General features: G+C 56.8%; 2 protein-coding genes across 4 annotated transcripts; both read right to left on the bottom strand.

The window, feature by feature from the left end:
- Nucleotides 1-433: 433 nt before the first annotated feature.
- Nucleotides 434-5203, bottom strand: SLURP2 (secreted LY6/PLAUR domain containing 2). Of its 2 annotated transcripts, none has more exons than XM_035276510.3 (3): nucleotides 5136-5203; nucleotides 1121-1219; nucleotides 434-825 (listed from the first exon to the last, which is right to left on the bottom strand). In XM_035276510.3, the coding sequence occupies exons 1-3, from the start codon at nucleotides 5185-5187 to the stop codon at nucleotides 689-691; spliced, it is 288 nt and encodes a 95-aa protein (XP_035132401.1). In that variant the 5' UTR covers nucleotides 5188-5203; the 3' UTR covers nucleotides 434-688. The 2 variants fall into 2 exon arrangements, with proteins under 2 accessions (XP_035132401.1, XP_078209128.1); XM_078353002.1 differs by having other exon boundaries at nucleotides 434-671.
- Nucleotides 5204-6485: 1282 nt separating this feature from the next.
- On the bottom strand, nucleotides 6486-12707 carry LYNX1 (Ly6/neurotoxin 1). 2 transcript variants are annotated; one of them, XM_008983135.5, is made up of 4 exons: nucleotides 12567-12707; nucleotides 10719-10901; nucleotides 10409-10510; nucleotides 6486-10185 (listed from the first exon to the last, which is right to left on the bottom strand). In XM_008983135.5, exons 2-4 carry the CDS (start codon nucleotides 10768-10770, stop codon nucleotides 9989-9991), a joined length of 351 nt encoding a protein of 116 aa, XP_008981383.1. In that variant the 5' UTR covers nucleotides 10771-10901; nucleotides 12567-12707; the 3' UTR covers nucleotides 6486-9988. The 2 variants fall into 2 exon arrangements, with proteins under 2 accessions (XP_008981383.1, XP_002759226.1); XM_002759180.6 differs by lacking the exon at nucleotides 12567-12707 and adding an exon at nucleotides 12065-12222.
- Nucleotides 12708-19456: the final 6749 nt, after the last annotated feature.

The following is a 19456-nucleotide window of genomic DNA, read 5'->3' as shown; positions in this document are numbered from 1 at the left end:
ACAGCCTCCACGTCTCAGCTGGGGCATCCTCAGCTGATGTCCCAGGGGAGTGGCAATAGTGGTGCAGTGGGTGGAGTCCCTGGGGCATCTGAACGCACAGGAGCACCCTCCGAAGCCCTGGCACTGGTGACACCACATGGCTTGACATCCTTTCTCTGCCCGCTCTGGGGTGGGGGCTCCTTCTGGGCCCCAGCTCCACCTTCCACTGTGGCTGCTTCAGGAGCCGCAGCTGCCTGGTGGGGGGCCTGGGCCCCGTGCCCTTCAGGCCTGACAGTTGGCTGGAGGTGGGAGGGCCTGCTGGAGGCGATAAGGGCAGGTAGGGGTGGGGTGGGAGAGTTTAGCCTGAGGTGAGGGAGCAAGGCACCCCCCCATCCACTCCACTCCACCTCCAAGCCCAGGATGGCGGGGTTCCATGCTCACTGGATAGCTTGTGTAAAGTGATGCAATCACATTTTATTGGGGGGAGGCCAGGACTGGGAGGGATGGCAAGTACGAAGGGCCCCCGGCTCGGACAGCAGCAGATTTAGGCAGGACTCCATGAAGGACTTCCCGAGGACAATGGTGCTGGATGGTGATTGCAGAGTCCGGGAGGTGTGGTCTGGCCAGGCTCGAGGGAGGCGGCCCTGAGCGCCAGGCCGGGGGTGGGGCCGTGGGGCTGAGTGTCCAGGGTCCTGGAGGAGGGCGGCCGTCAGTACCGGTTGCAGAGGTTGGCCTGGCAGCAAGCAATGGACACGTAGGGGCCCAGGCCCAGGCTCTGGATGTCGGGGCAGCCCCTGCGGCACGACTTGGTGACCAGAGGCAAGTCCCAGGGGTTTTTCGGGCCCGCTGAGTGGTCAGGAGAGAAAGCATGGAGCTCCCTGAGGCTCTGACTTGCCCAGACCCACTGCCCCGTCTGCCGCAGGGTGGAGGGTCCGATGCCCCAGGCACGTGTGGCATGCAGGCACTCCCGGGGCAGATGTGGTGGCCCTCCCTCATACCCTTCCCTGCGCATGGGTAGCGGACACTGCCCTCTATGCTTCTAACTTCCTGGGGGCCTGGATCAGGCTCTGTCCCCCTCTGAGCCCACATCTTCCCATCTGGGCAAGAAGGGTGTGGGCAGCCCACCAAGGTCCCCACTCACGGGTGGCAATAGTGGTGCAGTGGGTGGAGTCCCTGGGGCATCTGAACGCACGGGAGCACCCTCCGAAGCCCTGGCACTGGTGACACCACATGGCTTGAGCTGCAGTGTGGGCAGACAGGACACAAACAGGGGGTGGGAGTCAGGTGTGGGCCACTTCTGCAGTGACAGCGCCCACTCAGCTCCACCCAGCACGCCATGTCCCTTCTCAGGGACCAGTCTCCCAACCCTGTGATTCAGCCCTCTCAGGAGCTGGGCCACTGTCCCTCATCCTGGGGTGTTAGCTGTCCCTGCAGCTGGAGCCAGCTCGTTGCATCCTTGCCCAGGAAGGAGCCTCAGGCAGGTGGGGCCAGGCAGTGTGATGTCCCAGGGGAGTGGGGGTGCAGCAGCCTGGGCTGTTTGGGCCCTGGGTGGGTGTGTGGGGGGAGGTGGAGGAGCCCTGAGATGCGCTTTCTGCCCACTTTTGCCTCCAGGCACTGGGCGGGACCCTTGAGACCCCAGGGACTGGATTCTGGTGGCTGAGATGATGGGGCGGTTCCTGCCTCCACAGGGGGGCCCAGGGCAAGGGCGACCAGGACGTGGCAGCGCCCGAGCTCTGCCTCACTTTACCCAGGAGGACTGCGAGCTCAGGAGACACTAGTTCTCCCACCAGCGCCACTGTGGGTCTGCCCAGCCATCCTGCTCTCTGCTTTGGGCACCCCCACCCCCAAGGCCCGCCAGCCCTCCTGGGCACCCCCAGCAAGGGGCTTCCCTGCCTGCTCTCTGCCCCTCTTCGTCCCCGTCTTTGTCCTCTCCTCCCGGGTCGCCTCCCTCCATTTCCCAGCCTCAAACATCCTCCATCCCTCCCTTCCTGTCTTCACCCCCGGTTCACATACCCAGGCCTGGGTAAACAGAGTCCCTAATGCCTGCTGGCCATGGGCCTGCTCCCTCTGCATAGCACCTGCAGGGTAGCAGGGTGGATGGCGTCACCACAGGACGTGAGGGCTGCTGTGTTACAGATACCCTTCGGGCTCTGGCCCTGGCTTCCTCTCGAGCTGTGCCCAGGTAGCCCAGCCTCAGGACACCCTGTCCCCTCTCTGCCGGGCCCCCCGCCTCACGGTTACCAAGGTGAAGAAGGGCTGGAGTCGGCTGCAGTCAGCCCGGCTCCAAGCCCGGGTTCCTGTCAGCATGGCTCTGCACACACCAGCGCTGAGCTGACTCAGACCTCAGCACATGCCAGGCCCTGCCAGATTCCTCTGGTCACCCCTGGGTCCTGAGGGTGGAATCCTCCACCGAGGCACCACGGAGAGGGTGACACAGATGGGAAATTTCCACCATGGCTGGCACCTGCCATCAACTTTAGTTCCTCTGCCAGCCCCAGAGAGCAAGCTGAGACCACACCTTCGGGCGAGAAAGGTGGTGACAGCCACCTGCAAGCGCCGCCCTGCCTCTTCCCACCAAAGAGGCTTGAAGCTTCCCTTGGCTGTCACATCCAACCCAGTGGCAGCCAATAAGCCGGACATGCTCTGCTGGACACTGGCTGCCACAGGCCACAGCTGGCTGGGGTAAGGGGTAGCAGGGAAGACGGGCAAAAGGCTGGGGCACTGGAAGGAAGAGGTGAGGATAAGGGTGCCATGGAGAGAACCAGCCCCTGCCTGCACCCCTGCACACACCCACCCTCCCAACGCCTCCCTGGCTTCAAACTTGCTGCTCTTTCTGCCCTCTGAGCAAACAAGCCCAAGTGCAAATGCCATCTCCAGGAAGGCCTCCTGGGTTTCCAGGGCAGAGTGAACAGCCCCAACTCTGACACAGCCACCGTGAGCTGCATCGTCCTGCCCCAGCTGGCATCAGTGTCCCTGTTGCGTGTGACTGTGCTCAGGGCTCCCTCCTCACCCCCACCCAAGCATGAGGGCCTCTGAGGCAGGGTGGGGGGTTCTACCCACTCCTCAGTGCTCCCTTCCCTGCATGCAATGGGGTCCAGGAGAGGCTTGCAGGATGAATGAATTCCGGGGGTGGGGATGTTCAGGCTGGGTTAACAAGAAAAATAATTCTGTCCCTTATAAGAGGGTTTTCTTTTTTTTTTTTCCTTTTCTTCTTTTTGAGACGGAGTTTCGCTCTCGTTGCCCAGGCTGGAGTGCAATGGCACGATCTTGGCTCACTGCAACCTCTGCCTCCTGGGTTCAGGCAATTCTCCTGCCTCAGCCTCCTGAGTAGCTGGGATTACAGGTGTGCACCACCACGCCCAGCTAATTTTTTGTATTTTTAATAGAGACGGGGTTTCACCACGTTGACCAGGATGGTCTTGATCTCTTGACCTTGTGATCCACCCGCCTCGGCCTCCCAAAGTGCTGGGATTACACAGAGGGTTTTCATTTTCATCGATGAGATTCTGAGGGAGGCAGAGAGAATTTTAGCTTCAAACAGGAAATGCTGCTCGATGGTGACTGTGGGGACACAGGGACAGTGTTCAGACTGGTGCCTGACACACAGGGAGAGAGGGAGGGACAGAGGGGATGTTGAGGTGAGAAGAGGAGGGAGGAAGAGAGGGAGGAGGAGAGGAAGGAAGGAAGGGAAGGAGTGAGATGGAAGAGAGAGAGGAGGAGGGGGAAGCAGCAGGTAAGGGAGGGGCAGGAAAAACTGGAAGGAAAGCGGGATGGTGGGATGGCTCTGGGTGCAGCTGCGTGGCTGGCGGCAGGTCTTTCCCACTGGGGCTCCTGTGCTGGCTCCGAAGCAGGCTGGCCCCCTCAGGGAGACCGTGCTGTCCGTGGGTGGCAGAGAGCAGACACCCAGCAAAGACTGGGGATGTGTGTGCCCCTGAGAGAGGCTCCCCAGTCCTCCAGCTGGAAGAGCAGTGAGACAGCCTGGGGCTTGTTCCTTGAGGGGCAGGTAGGATTTCAGCAGGGAGGGGCCTCTGGGTCCAAGGGGAGTCTGTGGGCACTGGGCATCCAGGCAAAGGCTCCTGTGATGTGCCACATGACCACGTGTCCAGCCCTGATGGTGATAAAGACTTTCTCCAGGTCACGCTGAGTCCCCCATGTGTGTCTGGGACCTTCAGCACAGAGCTGGTCTCCCCTCCTGACCCTGCAGCAGTCCTCAGAGCCAGTGGCTCAGCCTCTCATAGGCCAGGAGGGCGCCCCTGGGGATGGAGACTGGAGGTACGTAAGACAGCTGAGCCAGTGCAGGGACTCACTGACGCTCCACTGCCTGCTGATTCAGGGCCTAGGAGGAATGGGCTGCCCAGGGCCTCCCACCCACAGCCAGGGAAGCAGAGGCTTGGCCCCTGGGGCTCCTGTGCTGGCTCCTGTGGTGGGAAGATCAAGGGGCCAGCTGCTTTTGTTGAGGCCTCAGGGTGGGGGTGAAGATGCCCTGCCAACAGAAAGTGCCCGGCCCTGCTGGGGATGCCAAGGCCAGGTATGCATGGCTGTGCTTGAGAGGTCACCCCCTGGGTCCCCCAGGAAGGCCCTGGGCAAGGGATCTGAAGCTGGGGGTCCGGGGCCAGCCGTAGTGGACGCGGGCACTGTGGGGGTGAGGGTTGGGGGATGCAGAGTGGGTAAAATCGCCCAGGGAAGCAGGTGGGGGGGGCAGAGGAGAGGACTCAGGAGGAGGGACTGCGGATGGGCGAGCAGAGGGACTTGGTTTTCCTGGGGGAGGGAGGAGGGAGTCCAGGGAGAGCAGCCCCAGGAGACAAGCCAGCTGGAGGCCAGGCCCAGGAGGGCTGGAGGGGCACATTCAGATTGTGCGCGCACGCAAAGGTGCGTGTGTGAAGGCATCGCTGTGGACGGAGAGGTCTCAGGAGAGGAAGGGAGGTTTGAGCCAAGGGCTGTGCACCCTGAAAAGTGTGGGGGTCAGTGCGGGGGCTGGGGCTGAGCTGGATGGGCCTGTGGGATTCCAGGAGGCCTTGGGAGGACAGCTGCAACTGGCAGCTGGTAGGAGAACCGGAATGGGTTCTCCAAGCTGGCAGTCACAGCCCAGGGCTGGGGGACAGGGGTTTGGGCTAGAGTGACAGGGGCCTGAGCAGGTGGACCAGCCCAGGACTCACCCAGTGGCAGGCTCAGGACGGCGGCCAGCAGGAGCCCCTGGTGCAGCTGCATGTTCTCCTGGCGAGGTGGGGCTCTGGGCACCCTGGCCGGCTGCCTTATACCTGCTGGCACCCGCCCTGGCCCTCACCCTTGCAACAGACTCTGTGGGTCTGAGTCACCCGGCAGCCAGGCTTAGCCAAGGAGCCGGGCTGGGGTCCAGGCAGTCTGGGGCCATGCTGGCCCCAGAGCTTGCTCCTTAGGCCTCCAGGCGGGCCTGTGTAACCTCATGAGCCATCTTTCCTTATCCATAAGTAGGGCTAACCCTGGGCGATGGGATGGAGGATCCCATAAAACAGCCTGGCACCAGGCAGACGACCGCCACAGGCCGATCTCCCTCAGTGGCTGGGAAGGAGAGTCTGGCACCAGCTACCAGCCCACCCCTTTCTCCTCAAAATGCACCTGAGGCTCAGGGCTGGGTGGAAGCCAGAGACCCTCACCTGTACTCCCACCCTAGAGTGAGCTGGATGACAAGACCTCCTCCAGAGAGGCCAGAACTTTCCCATTTCATCCCTCCCAGGGCTGGGAGAGCAGAGGGAGCATGGCGTGATCAGCCTCTCCGTCTTCTGTACAAGCAATCACGGCCATTGACACCCTGTCACTAATGCCCCAGGATCTGTGCACAGGAGTGGGGGGGGGGGGCAGAAGGGCCCTTGGTAATAAAAGGGGACCAAAGGATAAAGTAAGAGCCCAGAAGGGACACCCTGGACAGCGGGAGCCATCGGCGATTCCTCCAAAGGCTGATGAGGGGCTAGGACCCCGAAGGGCCTGTCTGTAGCAGTCAGCCCCAACAACCAGGGGCCTCTGTGTGTCTCTTGGGCTGCCCACATGGCTTCCGTCCACCTTTCTGTCTGGGGGGCTCCTTAGGGCTGGGAGGTGGGCCCAGAAGGAGGGAGATGCTGAAAGAGGAGTGGGCAGGTGCAGGCCCTCGGTCCTGGGGAGTTGAGAAGCTGGGGTCAGGAACTAGGTAGCCAGAGAGGTCAGAGATGGTGGGATGGGGTCCTGGGGTCCCACCTCCCTTACCCAGAACCCCCAGCCTTCCCCAGGGGCTTGTCTTCCCCTAGATGGCTTAGGGGGGTCAGCCTCTCTCCCACAGAACGAGGGGCAATACTCGGCAAGCCTCAGGAGCCCAGCCTGTCTCCCTCCCAGGCCTGGCTCAGGGGACAGGCCAAACCTGGAGGAGGCAAGAAAAGCCCAGGGCCTGGACTGGGTGGGGTAGACAGGAGTGCAGCTGCGTGGAGGCCGGAGGGCCCGCCCAGCCAGGCTGGAAAGGCGAGGCCTGAGCTCAGGCCGAGGCAGTGGGGCTGCAGTGAGACAATGAGAATCTGTTCATTTATTCACTGCTCAGTGAGATGCTGGCTGGACCTCTCCTGGGTGCTGGGTACATGGTGGGCCAGGGAGAGAGCGGCCTGGGGGTGGAAGTCCATGTCCTGGTTAGGGTTAGGGTTGGGCAAGCATTAGCAGCAGGGCATGGCCTTAGGAAGTGCCTGGACCCCAGGACATAAGACAGGAGGGAAAGGCGCCATCCGTTTAGCCAACACTTATGCCCACGAGTAGTGAAACCAAGCACCCGCAGAACAGCCTGGCATGTCCAACATGGGGGCCTCTCTGCTTCTTCTGACCATTTTCAGAGTTTTAGAATTTTGAACCTAATCACCTTCATGAGAGAAGGTGAATCAGACACTACCTGGGGGAGGTCGCAGCAGGCCCGGCCCCACTTCCCCGGGACCCCCACCTGGAGGAAGCCTGCCCAGGGCTGCAGCTCCGCCCCCATAGACCCCAGGCCAGACCGGCGCTCCTGCTAGATCTGGTTTCCTGCTAGATCTGGCCATGCTGACCTGGCCACGTCCCCAGGTCCCAGCCCAAGGTCACCCCCTGCAGCTCTCGCTTCTTCTTAGCGGCTGATTCCAGTTCCCAGGAGAAGGTATAACATCTAGGGAGCCAGAGCCTCCCAAGCAGCCACTCCTGAGCCACTTGGAACTTCCAGGACACACAGACAGCGGCACAGATAGCCCTGGGCATGTACCCCATCGAGGGGCCCTCGGTTCTGCCAGTGAGATACCCGAAGTGGGAACTGGGCCCCCAGGGTGGCCGGTACCTCTCCCTCTACTCCCACTTAGCCTGGCACCCAGAGGCGGTGCTGAGGGTTACCGGGCCCCTGGGGTGGCTGGCACCTCTCCCTCTACTCCCACTTAGCCTGGCACCCACAGGCAGCGCCGAGGCTTACCCTATGACCCAGGGATTCTCAAACCTCCCGTTCCACGTTGCTTCTTCTAAGCTTTCCATTTTGCAAACTTACCTACCCCTTCCCAGGCTTGGGGGTCCAAGGAACCCCAGCTGGTGGGAGAAGCAGCTGCGCCATGGTGCCTGGGTGGTGAAAGGGCCAGGAGGTGCTACTGGGGGCAGCTGTTTCACCTCCCTGTGCTTCAGTTTCCTCCCCATCAAGGGGGCAGGATAATGGCTCCCATCTTGCAGGGCTTCTATTCAGTGCTCAGAGCCACAGTGCAGTGGGGGGCCCCCGTCCACCGCCACCTTGATGGACCCAACGGGACCCGCGTACTGGTGTGGTTTCCGCTGGCGCTGCTGCCCGGACCCTGCGGCACACCATGGACTCCCCAGGAGCGGGCCTGGCCAGCATTCACCTCCTGTGTGCTCTGTGCCAGGTGACCAGGGCAGGCCAGCCATGCAGTACGGTCTGTGGGGCTGGGGACAGGGCTGTCGGTGTGGAGCTGGGGCAGGTCAGGGTGGGGGAACGGTGGACAGATGGAGGCAGGAGGCAGGGGTAAGAAGCTGCCCACCCCACCCCTCAACACCATGGCACTCGAAGCTCCTGCAGCTCCTTGTTCTCAGCTGCCGCTGAGCCTCGGGTGGCCAGGCCTCCTCCCCATCACCCCACTGAGCCATGAGACAGGGAGGACCTGATTGGGGAGCCCCTCCCAGCCCTGGCCCAGGAAGTCACCCGACTGGACTAGAGGCTTGCTCGAGGTGCAGTGACTGTTCCCAGGCTTCCCAAGGACAGGGAGCCTTTGGGGCTGGAGGGCCCAAAGCCACTTCCCTCCCAGCAAACATTTCGAGGCCTTGCCGGCTGCAGGTGAGAGGCCTCAGGAGGCACCTGGCACTCTCGCAGCCGCCCCAGGCCAGGCCTGCTCTGGGGGTAGGGGCGAGGGGCATGCTGGCAGCAGCTCCTTCCCAGCTCCTGGCCTGTACGATGCCCATCTTCACTCTGGGGAGTCACATTCCTCCCATTCCAGGCCCGTTCCCACACTGCTCTCCTCCAGAGGAACCGGGTGTCTCGGCAAAAGACTCTGCCCCCCTCCTGTCCTCATGTCCTCAGGGCCGACAATCAGCCCCAGCCCCAGGAGCAGAACGCAGCCTGCATGCAGACTGGCTGCAGGGAGACCCCTGGGGTGCATGCAGACTGTCATCCCCCATCCCCCCGGGGTCCCACATCAAAGCTCTCAAGATGCCATTTCCAGCAGGGGCTCCCCGACCAGGGCCACACTTTGGGGCAGGGGCAGTATCACTGCACGGACGTCTGTTTCCATCCTGCCCCTGCAGGACGGCTTGAAGAGCTCCTCTGAGGACACCAGAGCCGGGGGGCACTGCTCAGGTGGGGGCCTCGGCTGCAGCGTGACTCATGGCACTAAAAGGTCTCATGCCCCCATTCCCTGGGAGGCTCTAGGAATCCCCACCCCCAGCTGGGGCTTCCGCCCTACCCTCCCTGCCAAAGCAGTCCCAGGTGCAAGGCGCTGGGGCACCCACTCACTGACCCAGTCCCGCTGTGGGGAGGGGCTTGGTCTCCGCCCACCTCACCCCTGCCCTCTTGTGGCCACAAGAGGGCAGCACGCTCCCACCTCCCCACGCCCTTGCCTGCCCCACGCTGCTCCTGACCCCGGGCCTATCGGTGCAGCTCCCAGCCCTGCTCCACCAGGTGCTGCTGTGATTGTGGACCAGGCCTCAGCAGGCCACCTGCCCTGCCCTGCCCCTTTCCCTTCCTGCCCAGAATAGCACTGGCCTGGGCAGCGACCAGGACACACCAAATATAGCACAGCCCAGCTCCTGCCAGCCTCAGGCCCGGTGCCCTCCCTGTGAGGGGGTGGGAAAGGTCAAGGGGTTTGACAGAGAGGACACAGACCCCCTTATTGGACCTGGAAAAGCCTCTGCAGCTTCGGAGGTCTTGGGGGCCTGCTGAGGCAGAGCCGCCCCCTCCCCTGCGAGGGGTGGTTCCCAGGCGGCCTGGCAGCCTTCCTCGCTGCCAGGAAGGACAGTGCCCAAGGCCTTCCTCTCGCAGCTGGGTCCCGCACCCGCCCCGCAGCTCCTGGCCTCAGGAGGAAGTATGGCAGCCGTCCTTGGCCTGGAAGAGTTCTTCCTCTGGAGTCCTCACCAAGTCCCTCATCTTTCCCTGCCCCAGCACAGCCTGGCAGGCGGAGGCAGGGGCCTTCCCAGAAGGTGAGCTTGATCACAGCACCCATTTGCTCAGTGCTCCTCGTCTGACTGGGTCCCTGCCCATAAACAGCACTGTGCCAGAAGCCCCCAGCCCTGGACAGGCGAGGGGCTGAGCCCACCAAGGCCAGACACTTTTGGGACCCCACACATCAGTCTTTAGGAAACCAAAGGTCAAGGCCTCGAAGTGAGGTCGGTGGTGGTTGGGGGAGAGGTGGCTGGGGTCAGGCGTCCTCTTGGCCACAGGCCCAGGCCCTGGGCATGGCTGAGGAGGTCTCAGGGAGGGCAGAGAGTGAGGTGGGGCGAGCGGGGTGCGAGGGTGCAGCAGTGTCTCCTGAGAGCTTTGTTCTTGACTGGGTCTGCCTGGGGGGCTTTAGAGCAGACCCCAGAGGGTGGCCAGGAGGATGGGGGCCAGGGCCAGGGTCGCTGGGGCGGCAAAGCCGGCGCCGTTACAGAGGTCATATTGGCAGCAAGAGGTGGTGGACGCGTGCTTGGAGTAGCCATCGTACACGGTCTCGAAGCAGCTGGGTACGCAGGACTTGCTCACCTTCATCCTGGTGGGGGTGTAGTCTGCAGGGGGGTGGGTTGGTGAGTCAGCTCCCCGTAGAGGGCCAGGGGCACAGCCGGCCCCACCCCAGCATGCAAGGCCATGAGGGGAGGGCCCTCAACTTGGAGCTTCACGACAGGATCTGGGGAAGGCCTCCTTCCTCAGGACCCCTACATGCTCAGGAGCAGGGCAGAACCCCCCTCCTCGTGCTCCCCAGGCAGGGCCATGCAGGGCCCCCAGACTCACAGGTGCGCGTGGTCATGCAGTAGGCGACCATAGCCGGGCAGCGAACAGGGTTGAAGCAGTTGTCTCCATTGTAGGCACACACATGGCAGTCCAGGGCCGGGGCTGGGCCGGCAGATGGGCGGGAAGGGAACGGGGTCACAGAACAGGAAAGTCCCCTCCTCCAGCCATCAGGCCCCCAGCCCATCACCTTCCCCAGGGCAGGGGGCTGGAAGGAGGAGTGGTTGCTGGGAATTCTGGCCTCTTTCCCTACTTTCAGCCCACCTGCCCTCAACATGGGCCTGTCCATCCCTCTGTCCTTTGTCCATCTTACCCAGAGGTAGTCCCATGAGGGCCACCAGGAACAGGGTGAGCAGGGGCATCATGGCTGCAGGCAGGAGGACAGCGTGGAAGTGGGGAGGTGGACAGCAGAGAGCCCTGGATCCAACTCAGGGTGGTGGGCGGAAGACGCGGGGCTGGGCCTGCCTCCCACAGCTGCCGCGGGAGTCCTGCAGCCCTGCACAGCGGGGGCAAAGACAGGTGGTCAGTGCTGGGCCCTGAAGGACCCATGGGGGCCTGGGCAGGGATGAGGGTGGGCAGAGGAGCCACCCAACTCAGTGGGTGTCAGGAAAGGTTTCCCAGAGGAGACACTTGGGATGGGACAAGAGGGGAGCGCTGGACAGGGGAGGGGGAGGATGGGAGGAGAATGAGGGGCAGTGCCAGAGAAGGAGTGGGGGTGGGAAGTGCTAAGGGGAGGGGGAGGGATGGGAGGAGAATGAGGGGCAGTGCCAGAGAAGGAGTGGGGGTGGGCAGCGCTGGACAGGGGAGGGGAGGAATGGGAGGAGAATGAGGGGCAGTGCCAGAGAAGGAGTGGGGGTGGGCAGCGCTGGACAGGGGAGGGGGAGGGATGGGAGGAGAATGAGGGGCAGTGCCAGAGAAGGAGTGGGGGTGGGCAGTGCTAAGGGGAGGCAGAGGGACCTTAAATGCCGCCCCAAACAAGGCCTTTACCCAGGGGATGGTTGCTGCAGAGGTCCTATGGGAGCTGGTCCTCGCCCCCATCCCACACAGGGCCCTGGGGACGGATGACTAGCCATGGCAGGACTGGGCCCGAGGCCTGGGTCTCATCTTGCTGTTTCCCTCCCCTCTGCTCCTGGGGTGTCCCTACTTGGTGCCCCTTCTTCCAGGAAGACCTCCAGAGCCCTGGTTAGGGCTGTCTGAGTCCTCAGCCACTGCAGAAGCTCCCCAGCAGTGATGAGCTGTTCCCAGCTTGTGGGGAATGCATTTTGAGCGCCCGCCCCCCCTCCCACGCCCAGGGCACTTGGGCCAGACCGGAAGAAGCAGGCTGGGCCTGGTGTTTGGAATGGGTATGCCTCCTCTCTGAAAACAGGTTTACAGCGGGGAGGTGGGGGTTGGATTATGATTCCCCATCCCCCGCGGGGATTCTCAGCCGTCGATCCCCGTACTGGAGGACGAAATTAGACTTATCCCGTCCTGAAAACAACAAATCTGTTTTTCATAACACATTTGCCAGGCCAACCCCAGGATGCCAAAGGCCAGAGTCCCGCGAGGCCTGCGGCTCGGAGCTTCCCGCCCCCTCTAATAGAGCCCCGCCCCAAAGACTGCGGTCCCGGGTCGAGGGGAGGGCTCTGGGCGCGAGCAGAATTATTAGGGTGACCTCACCTGTGACCTTCACCACCTTGAGGCACCGCCGCGCCTGGGAGTCCCCGCGGCCGCTCGCCAGTAAGTGCCTCCCTCGGTCAAATTGAACGCGCGTCTGTATGCCCCGCAGCACCCGTGCCGCATCGCCAGATGCCCACCGCAGGCCCAGCGCCAGTCCCGCCCTCGGAACGGTCCGCCCAGCGAGAGCTCCCCACAGGCCCCGCCCCTTCCCCGCCTCCGTGGAGACCCACCGAGCCAAGCTCATCGCAGGCCCCGCCCCAGCCCCGCCTCTTGGGCCCCTACCAAGCCGTTTGCCACAGGCCCCGCCCCTTCCCCGCCCCTGCCTCGCCTCTCAAGCCACTCACCAACCACAGATCACCGCCGGCCCCCGCCGCGGCCCCGCCCCTTCCCCGCCTCCTGGGCTACCCACCAAGCCCAGCTCACTGCAGGCCCCGCCCCCACCCCGCCCCCGGACGGCTGGCTCGTGGGGCGAGCGCTCGGACCCCCACGCCAGCCCAGGCACCTGTATCTCCGACACAGAGGCCGTCACGCAGTGACTCCCTGGCGACCCTCAGACCCACGTGTTCTGCCCGGACACTGCGCAGACCATCTTCACCTGGACCCGCGGCAGCCCAGCCTTCCCCGCAGCCGCCTCCGCCCGCTCGCCCACGCTGCGTGGCTCGGCGCCCCACCCTGCCGTCCCCGCCCCGCGCTCCTCCAGCGCAGTCCTAGCAGCTCCAGAGCCGGTGCCCTTCGGCCTGCGGGGTCCCTGGCGCCGCCCGCTCAGCCTCCGCGCTGGTCCCCGCTAGCAAAGCTGGAAGGCAGCCCCGTGCTCCGGGGTCCTCTCACCATCATAACCTTAATGTTAATAATTATCTTTACATTAAATACTTAGATTGTTGGTTCTGTTTTTGGCAAAATGTAATCGAATTTCCTGGGTCCTAAAGTTTTCATTTTTTTCCAATGTGAGAAAGAAAATAAAACATTTTCTTTTCTCATTTTTTACTTTAAAGCATTTTTGCGGGCCTGAGGTGCAGAATACCGCATGTCTGCTGGGCAAGCGGGCTCTGGTTCCGGGTGAAACCCCTGGGTCCCGACACACTAGGCCAGTTCGTCGTTCTGTTTGCCGAGCGGTAACGCGCGCCCTAGCGTACCAGGAGCCGGGGAGAGGACAGAGAATAAAACCAGCAGACGTTCCAGAATATTCCCGCCCCATAGAGCTCACACTCTGGTGAGAGAAGAGGCGTAAAATGAACGCATAGGTCAGAACCGGAGTGTGTCGCGGGCTTCAGCCTCAGACCGCTATGAATTAACCCTCCCGTCTTAACTAAATACGAGGCCAAATACACAAAACAACATGTTTTTAGCCATGACTCAACAGTGGACGGGCAGCACCGGGCAGTGATCCCTTAAAGAACCGACAGAAATGAAGTGAGCTGCAGGATGGGGGCAGGGAGGGGCCTGGAGAGAGCCCAGGGCCTCCGGATGAGCAGAGTGGAGCGTCCTGGCGGGGCCGCTGAAGTCACAGGGCAGGAGGCTGGAGAGGAAAGAGCAGCGGACAGGGGAGGAGGGAGAGGCCCAGAGGCTTCCCTGAGTCCTTAGCCCAGGACCAATTATGGCAGCATTTGAGGAACCTCCCCCAAAACATGGAAGGAACCGCTGGCAAGGAGCCGTAAACAATTCCCAGAGCTCACCCCGGTGGGAAGCGTGCTCCGGGGTGCAGGGGGAGGAGAAGCCCGTCCTGCACCCACCATCCAGCTGTGGACTCAGAAGGGAACCACCTCAAAGGCCAGTCAGATCAGTCCCAGGCTAAAGACCAAGTTCAACGCAACCAGCAAAGCCTCAGTGCATGCCTTGAAAGGATCTGTCTCCAACTCAACTGCATCCAAGAAAAAACCTTAAAATTATTTAAAAGAAGGCTGGGTGCGTGGTGGCTCACACCTGTAATCCCAGAACTTTGGGAGGCTGAGACAGGCAGATCACCTGAGATTGGGACTTTGAGACTAGCCTGATCAACATGGAGAACCCCCACCTCTACTAAAAATACAAAAAATTAGCCCGGCATGGTGACGCATGTCACCAGCTACTTGGGAGGCTGAGGCAGGAGAATTGCTTGAACTTGGGAGGTGGAGGTTGCGGTGAGCGGAGGTCACGCCACTGCATTCCAGCCTGGGCAACAAGAGCGAAACTCCATCTTTATTTAAAAGAATACAAAGACAGTCCCACTCCCGTCAATACAAAATTCATTCAATAAAATGTCTGACATCAAATGCACCTCACCAGGCATGCAAAGAAACAGGAAAATGGGAGGCACAGGGGAAGAAAACATAGGTCACACAGATGAAGTCTTAGTAGGCAAGCATGTTAACACAGATTTGTAAGTGAATTTTGCGTGTTTGAAAAGCATGAACATATATGATGGGGCATAGCAGTTTTAAAAGACACAAATCAAACTTCTAAAATATGAGAAATAGGTTTAAGGTGAAAAATGCACAGTGTGAGGTGAACAGCAGATTACAGACGACAGATGAGTGAACGGAAGCTCAGCATTAGAAACTACTAAGAAGGTGTCACAGGGCCAGGGGCACTGGCTCATGCCTGGAATCCCAGCACTTTGGGAGGCCAAGGTGGGCAGATCACATGAGGTCAGGAGTTCAAGACCAGTCTGGGCAACATGATGAAATGCCATCTCTACTAAAAATACAAAACTTAGCCAGGTGTGGTGGCACATGCCTGTAATCCCAGCTACTTGGGAGGCTGAGGCAGGGGAATCGCTTGAACTCAGGAGGTGGAGGTTTCAGTGAGTCGAGATCATGCCACTGCACTCCAGCCTGGGTGACAGTGCAAGACTCTGTCTCATATATATACACACACACATACACATAAATACATATACACACATATACATATTTACACACACAATAAAATAAAATAAAAATATAAAGGAATCACAGAAGAAAAGCCAAGACTGCCAGTGGGAACAGAGCATGTGGGAGCTGCGGGCTGCTCTCTTGTGGGTAACACCCCCCATGGGCACCGAGGAAGGAGAACTGTGCAGACCCCAGGCACAATTAGTGCCTGAGTATAACTCACTGCTTACTGTATCTAGCTTATATATAATCATACTTAGTCCATATAATCTTTCTATATAATCATGTAATAACTCACTGCTTACTGTATCTAGCTTATATATATAAAATCATACTTAGTCCATATAATCTTTCTATATAATCATGTAATAACTCACTGTTTACTGTATCTAGTTTATATATATAAAATCATACTTAGTCCATATAATCTTTCTATATAATCATGTAATAACTCACTGCTTACTGTATCTAGCTTATATATATAATCATACTTAGTTCATATAATCTTTCTATATAATCATGTAATAACTCACTGCTTACTGTATCTAGTTTGTATATATAATCATACTTAGTCCATATAATCTTTCTATATAATCATGTAATAACTCACTGCTTACTGTATCTAGTTTATATAATCATACTTAGTCCATATAATCTTTCTATATAATCATGTAATAACTCACTGCTTACTGTATCTAGTTTATATAATCATACTTAGTCCATATAATCTTTCTATATAATCATGTAATAACTCACTGCTTACTGTATCTAGTTTATATAATCATACTTAGTCCATATAATCTTTCTATATAATCATGTAATAACTCACTGCTTACTGTATCTAGTTTATATATATAATCATACTTAGTCCATTTAATCTTCCTATATAATCATGTAATAACTCACTGCTTACTGTATCTAGCTTATATATATAATCATACTTAGTCCATATACTCTTTCTATATAATCATGTAATAACTCACGGCTTACTGTATCTAGCTTATATATATAATCATACTTAGTCCATATACTCTTTTTATATAATCGTGTAATAACTCACTGCTTACTGTATCTAGTTTATATATATAATCATGCTTAGTCCCATATACTCTTTCTACATAATCATATAACGGATGTAGTCGGAGCTGTACCAACACATTTAGTGTGATTTATAGAATCCTTCCACATAATCATACAGTAGTTTGTAGTAGGAGGAATGCCCAGAGCAGTCACAGAACAGAAGCAGCACATGGGAAAACAGCCAGACCAGGACGAGAACCAAAGCCCCAGGCGGTGGCGTCCCTGTCTGAAAGGGGACACGCTGTATGGCAAGCTTGGAGCAAGAGCCTCTCCTCCTGAGAAAGGAGCTGTGGTACCCGCATCCAGTTCCTGTGGAAAGCAGGCCTCAGGCCTGAGATCCCGCAAATAACCGAGGGAGAAGAACCCCTCTGATGTGACCAGTCACGGCGGCTGTACACCCTGTTAGTCTTTTCTCGCTTCTGTGCTAGCTCAGATCATCCTCCCATAAATATCTTAAGAGAAGAGCACATGTCTGTCAGCTCCCAGTGCATGGGCTTACAGTATCCTTCTGTTAGAAATCCTTTGACGTCTCCAGTCCCCAGATAAGAAGTGTTGCTCACAACACCTGTTGCACACAGTCCACCTACTTGCCTCGGTGACCTAATGGGGTTGGACCGCTTTTCTGTACACAACCCTCTACTACTGTGGACGGCACAGCCCCCTACTGTGCACGGCCCACCTCTCTGCCCAGGTGACATAGTGGGCTGGCCCCCTTGCTTGTGACTCACATGATTATGTATGCCCTATCACTAAGACTATAGATGATGACCTCACTCACCACCCTGCCCCCTGCTTGTACCTAATAAATACAGATGCTTATGAGCATTTGGGGCCTCGCCTGTCTCCCCTCATAGGTGGCGCGGTCCCCCGAGTCCAGCTGCTCTTCATCAGTTCTTCAGCTTCCTGTCTCTTTACTTCTCATATCCTGCACCTCAGCACAGCATAAGGGACGCCCCACGACCCTGTGGGGCCAACAGCCCTACACTCTCTGTGTGCCATTAGGGTCACAGAAGAAAGGAAGCAGGGACAGGAACAGATATGCAGGAAACGGTTGCCACGATGTTTTCAAATTCGCCGCAAAGTGTAAACCTGCAGAACCCAGGGATTCAGTGAACCGCTAAGCATAGAAATATGAAGAACGCTGCATCAAGGAGGCATCATCCAGTTGCTTTGCACTAATGACAGAGAAAAAAATTAAAATCAGACATTATGTACAGAATATTCTTGTCAGTAACAGTCCCAGCTGGGACGCTGAAGCCGCGTTCAAAATACAAAACAAACAGAAATCCCACCTGTCAATTTGAAATTAAATGCCCAGCCTAAATGAAGGCAAGTCAAAGACTTTTTCAGATGCCAAAGGCAGAAAAGGTGCAGCAGTGGCAGACGGGCACTGGAAGAAATGTGAAGGCGGCGGCTCCCAGCCTTTTTGGCACTGGGGACTCATCTTGTGGAAGACAATTTTTCCTGGGACCGGAGGCAGGGGGACGGTTTTGGGATGATTCTAGCACGTTCCATTTACTGTGCACTTTATATTTATTATTATTACATCGTAATACATATTGGAACAATTGTACAACTCACCATCATGCAAGATCGGTGGGGGGCCTGAGCTTGCTTTCCTGCAACTAGGCGGCCCCAACACATGTGATGGGAGCCAGTGACAGATCACCGGCATTAGCTTCTCATGAGGAGCATGCAACCTGGATCCCCTGCATCTGTAGTTCTCAATAAGGTTTGCTCACCTGTGAGAATCTAATGCCGTAAATACAGATGGCGCTCCCCTTGCCCACCCGCCCGCCAGCCGCTCACCTCCTGCTGTGGGGCCCGGTTCCTAACCTGTCTTTGACCAAGGGGCTGAGGACCTTCGTGTTAAAGGAAGGCGTTCAGGCAGACGTTTAGGTCTACACAGGACTAAAGGACACCGGAAATGGGACATAGAAGGCGGATTTTTTCTTGTCGTGGAATCACGTTAAAAGTTGACTACCTAAAGCAAAAATAATAACAATGTGCTAAGGAATTTCTAGCAAATGTAGAAGTAAATTATATGATAAGAGTAGTGCAGGCTGAGCACCGTGGTTTGCGCCTGTAATCCCAGAGTTTTGGGAGGCGAAGGCAAGTGGGTCGCTTGAGCCCAGGAGTTCAAGACCAACCTTGACTGGGCAACCTAGAAAGACTTCGTCTCTACAAAAAATACAAACAAATTAGTGGGCGTGGTGGTACACACTGTGTGGCTGCACCCAGGAAGGGGGTGGGAGAATTGCTTGAGCCCAGGAGATGAAGACTGCAGTGAGCTGTGGTCACACAACTGCACTGAAGCCTGGGTCTATCACCAGATAGTTGCTAGCATAGTGTGTCTTAAATACATAAATAAAAGTATAGTGCAAATGCCTGGGTCTATCACCAGATAGATGCTACCATAGTGTGTCTCAAATACATAAATAAAAGTATAGTAAAAATGCCTGGGTCTATCACCAGATAGATGCTAGCATAGTGTGTCTTAAATACATAAATAAAAGTATAGTGCAAATGCCTGGGTCTATCACCAGATAGATGCTACCATAGTGTGTCTTAAATACATAAATAAAAGTATAGTGCAAATGCCTGGGTCTATCACCAGATAGATGCTACCATAGTGTGTCTTAAATACATAAATAAAAGTATAGTGCAAATGCCTGGGTCTATCACCAGATAGATGCTACCATAGTGTGTCTTAAATACATAAATAAAAGTATAGTGCAAATGCCTGGGTCTGTCACCAGATAGATGGTACCATAGTGTGTCTTAAATACATAAATAAAAGTATAGTGCAAATGCCTGGGTCTGTCACCAGATAGATGGTACCATAGTGTGTCTTAAATACATAAATAAAAGTATAGTGCAAATGCCTGGGTCTATCACCAGATAGATGCTAGCATAGTGTGTCTTAAATACATAAATAAAAGTATAGTGCAAATGCCCTGGGTCTATCACCAGATAGATGCTAGCATAGTGTGTCTTAAATACATAAATAAAAGTATAGTGCAAATGCCCTGGGTCTATCACCAGATAGTTGGTAGCATAGTGTGTCTTAAATACATAAATAAAAGTATAGTGCAAATGCCTGGGTCTATCACCAGATAGTTGGTAGCATGGTGTGTCTTAAATACATAAATAAAAGTATAGTGCAAATGCCTGGGTCTATCACCAGATAGATGCTAGCATAGTGTGTCTTAAATACATAAATAAAAGTATAGTGCAAATGCCTGGGTCTATCACCAGATAGATGCTACCATAGTGTGTCTTAAATACATAAATAAAAGTATAGTGCAAATGCCTGGGTCTATCACCAGATAGTTGGTAGCATGGTGTGTCTTAAATACATAAATAAAAGTATAGTGCAAATGCCTGGGTCTATCACCAGATAGATGCTACCATAGTGTGTCTTAAATACATAAATAAAAGTATAGTGCAAATGCCTGGGTCT

Source organism: Callithrix jacchus, chromosome 16 (genome assembly GCF_049354715.1).
Source record: "Callithrix jacchus isolate 240 chromosome 16, calJac240_pri, whole genome shotgun sequence".
Classification (NCBI taxonomy): domain Eukaryota; kingdom Metazoa; phylum Chordata; class Mammalia; order Primates; family Cebidae; genus Callithrix; species Callithrix jacchus.
This window is presented reverse-complemented; position numbering and strand designations above follow the sequence as displayed.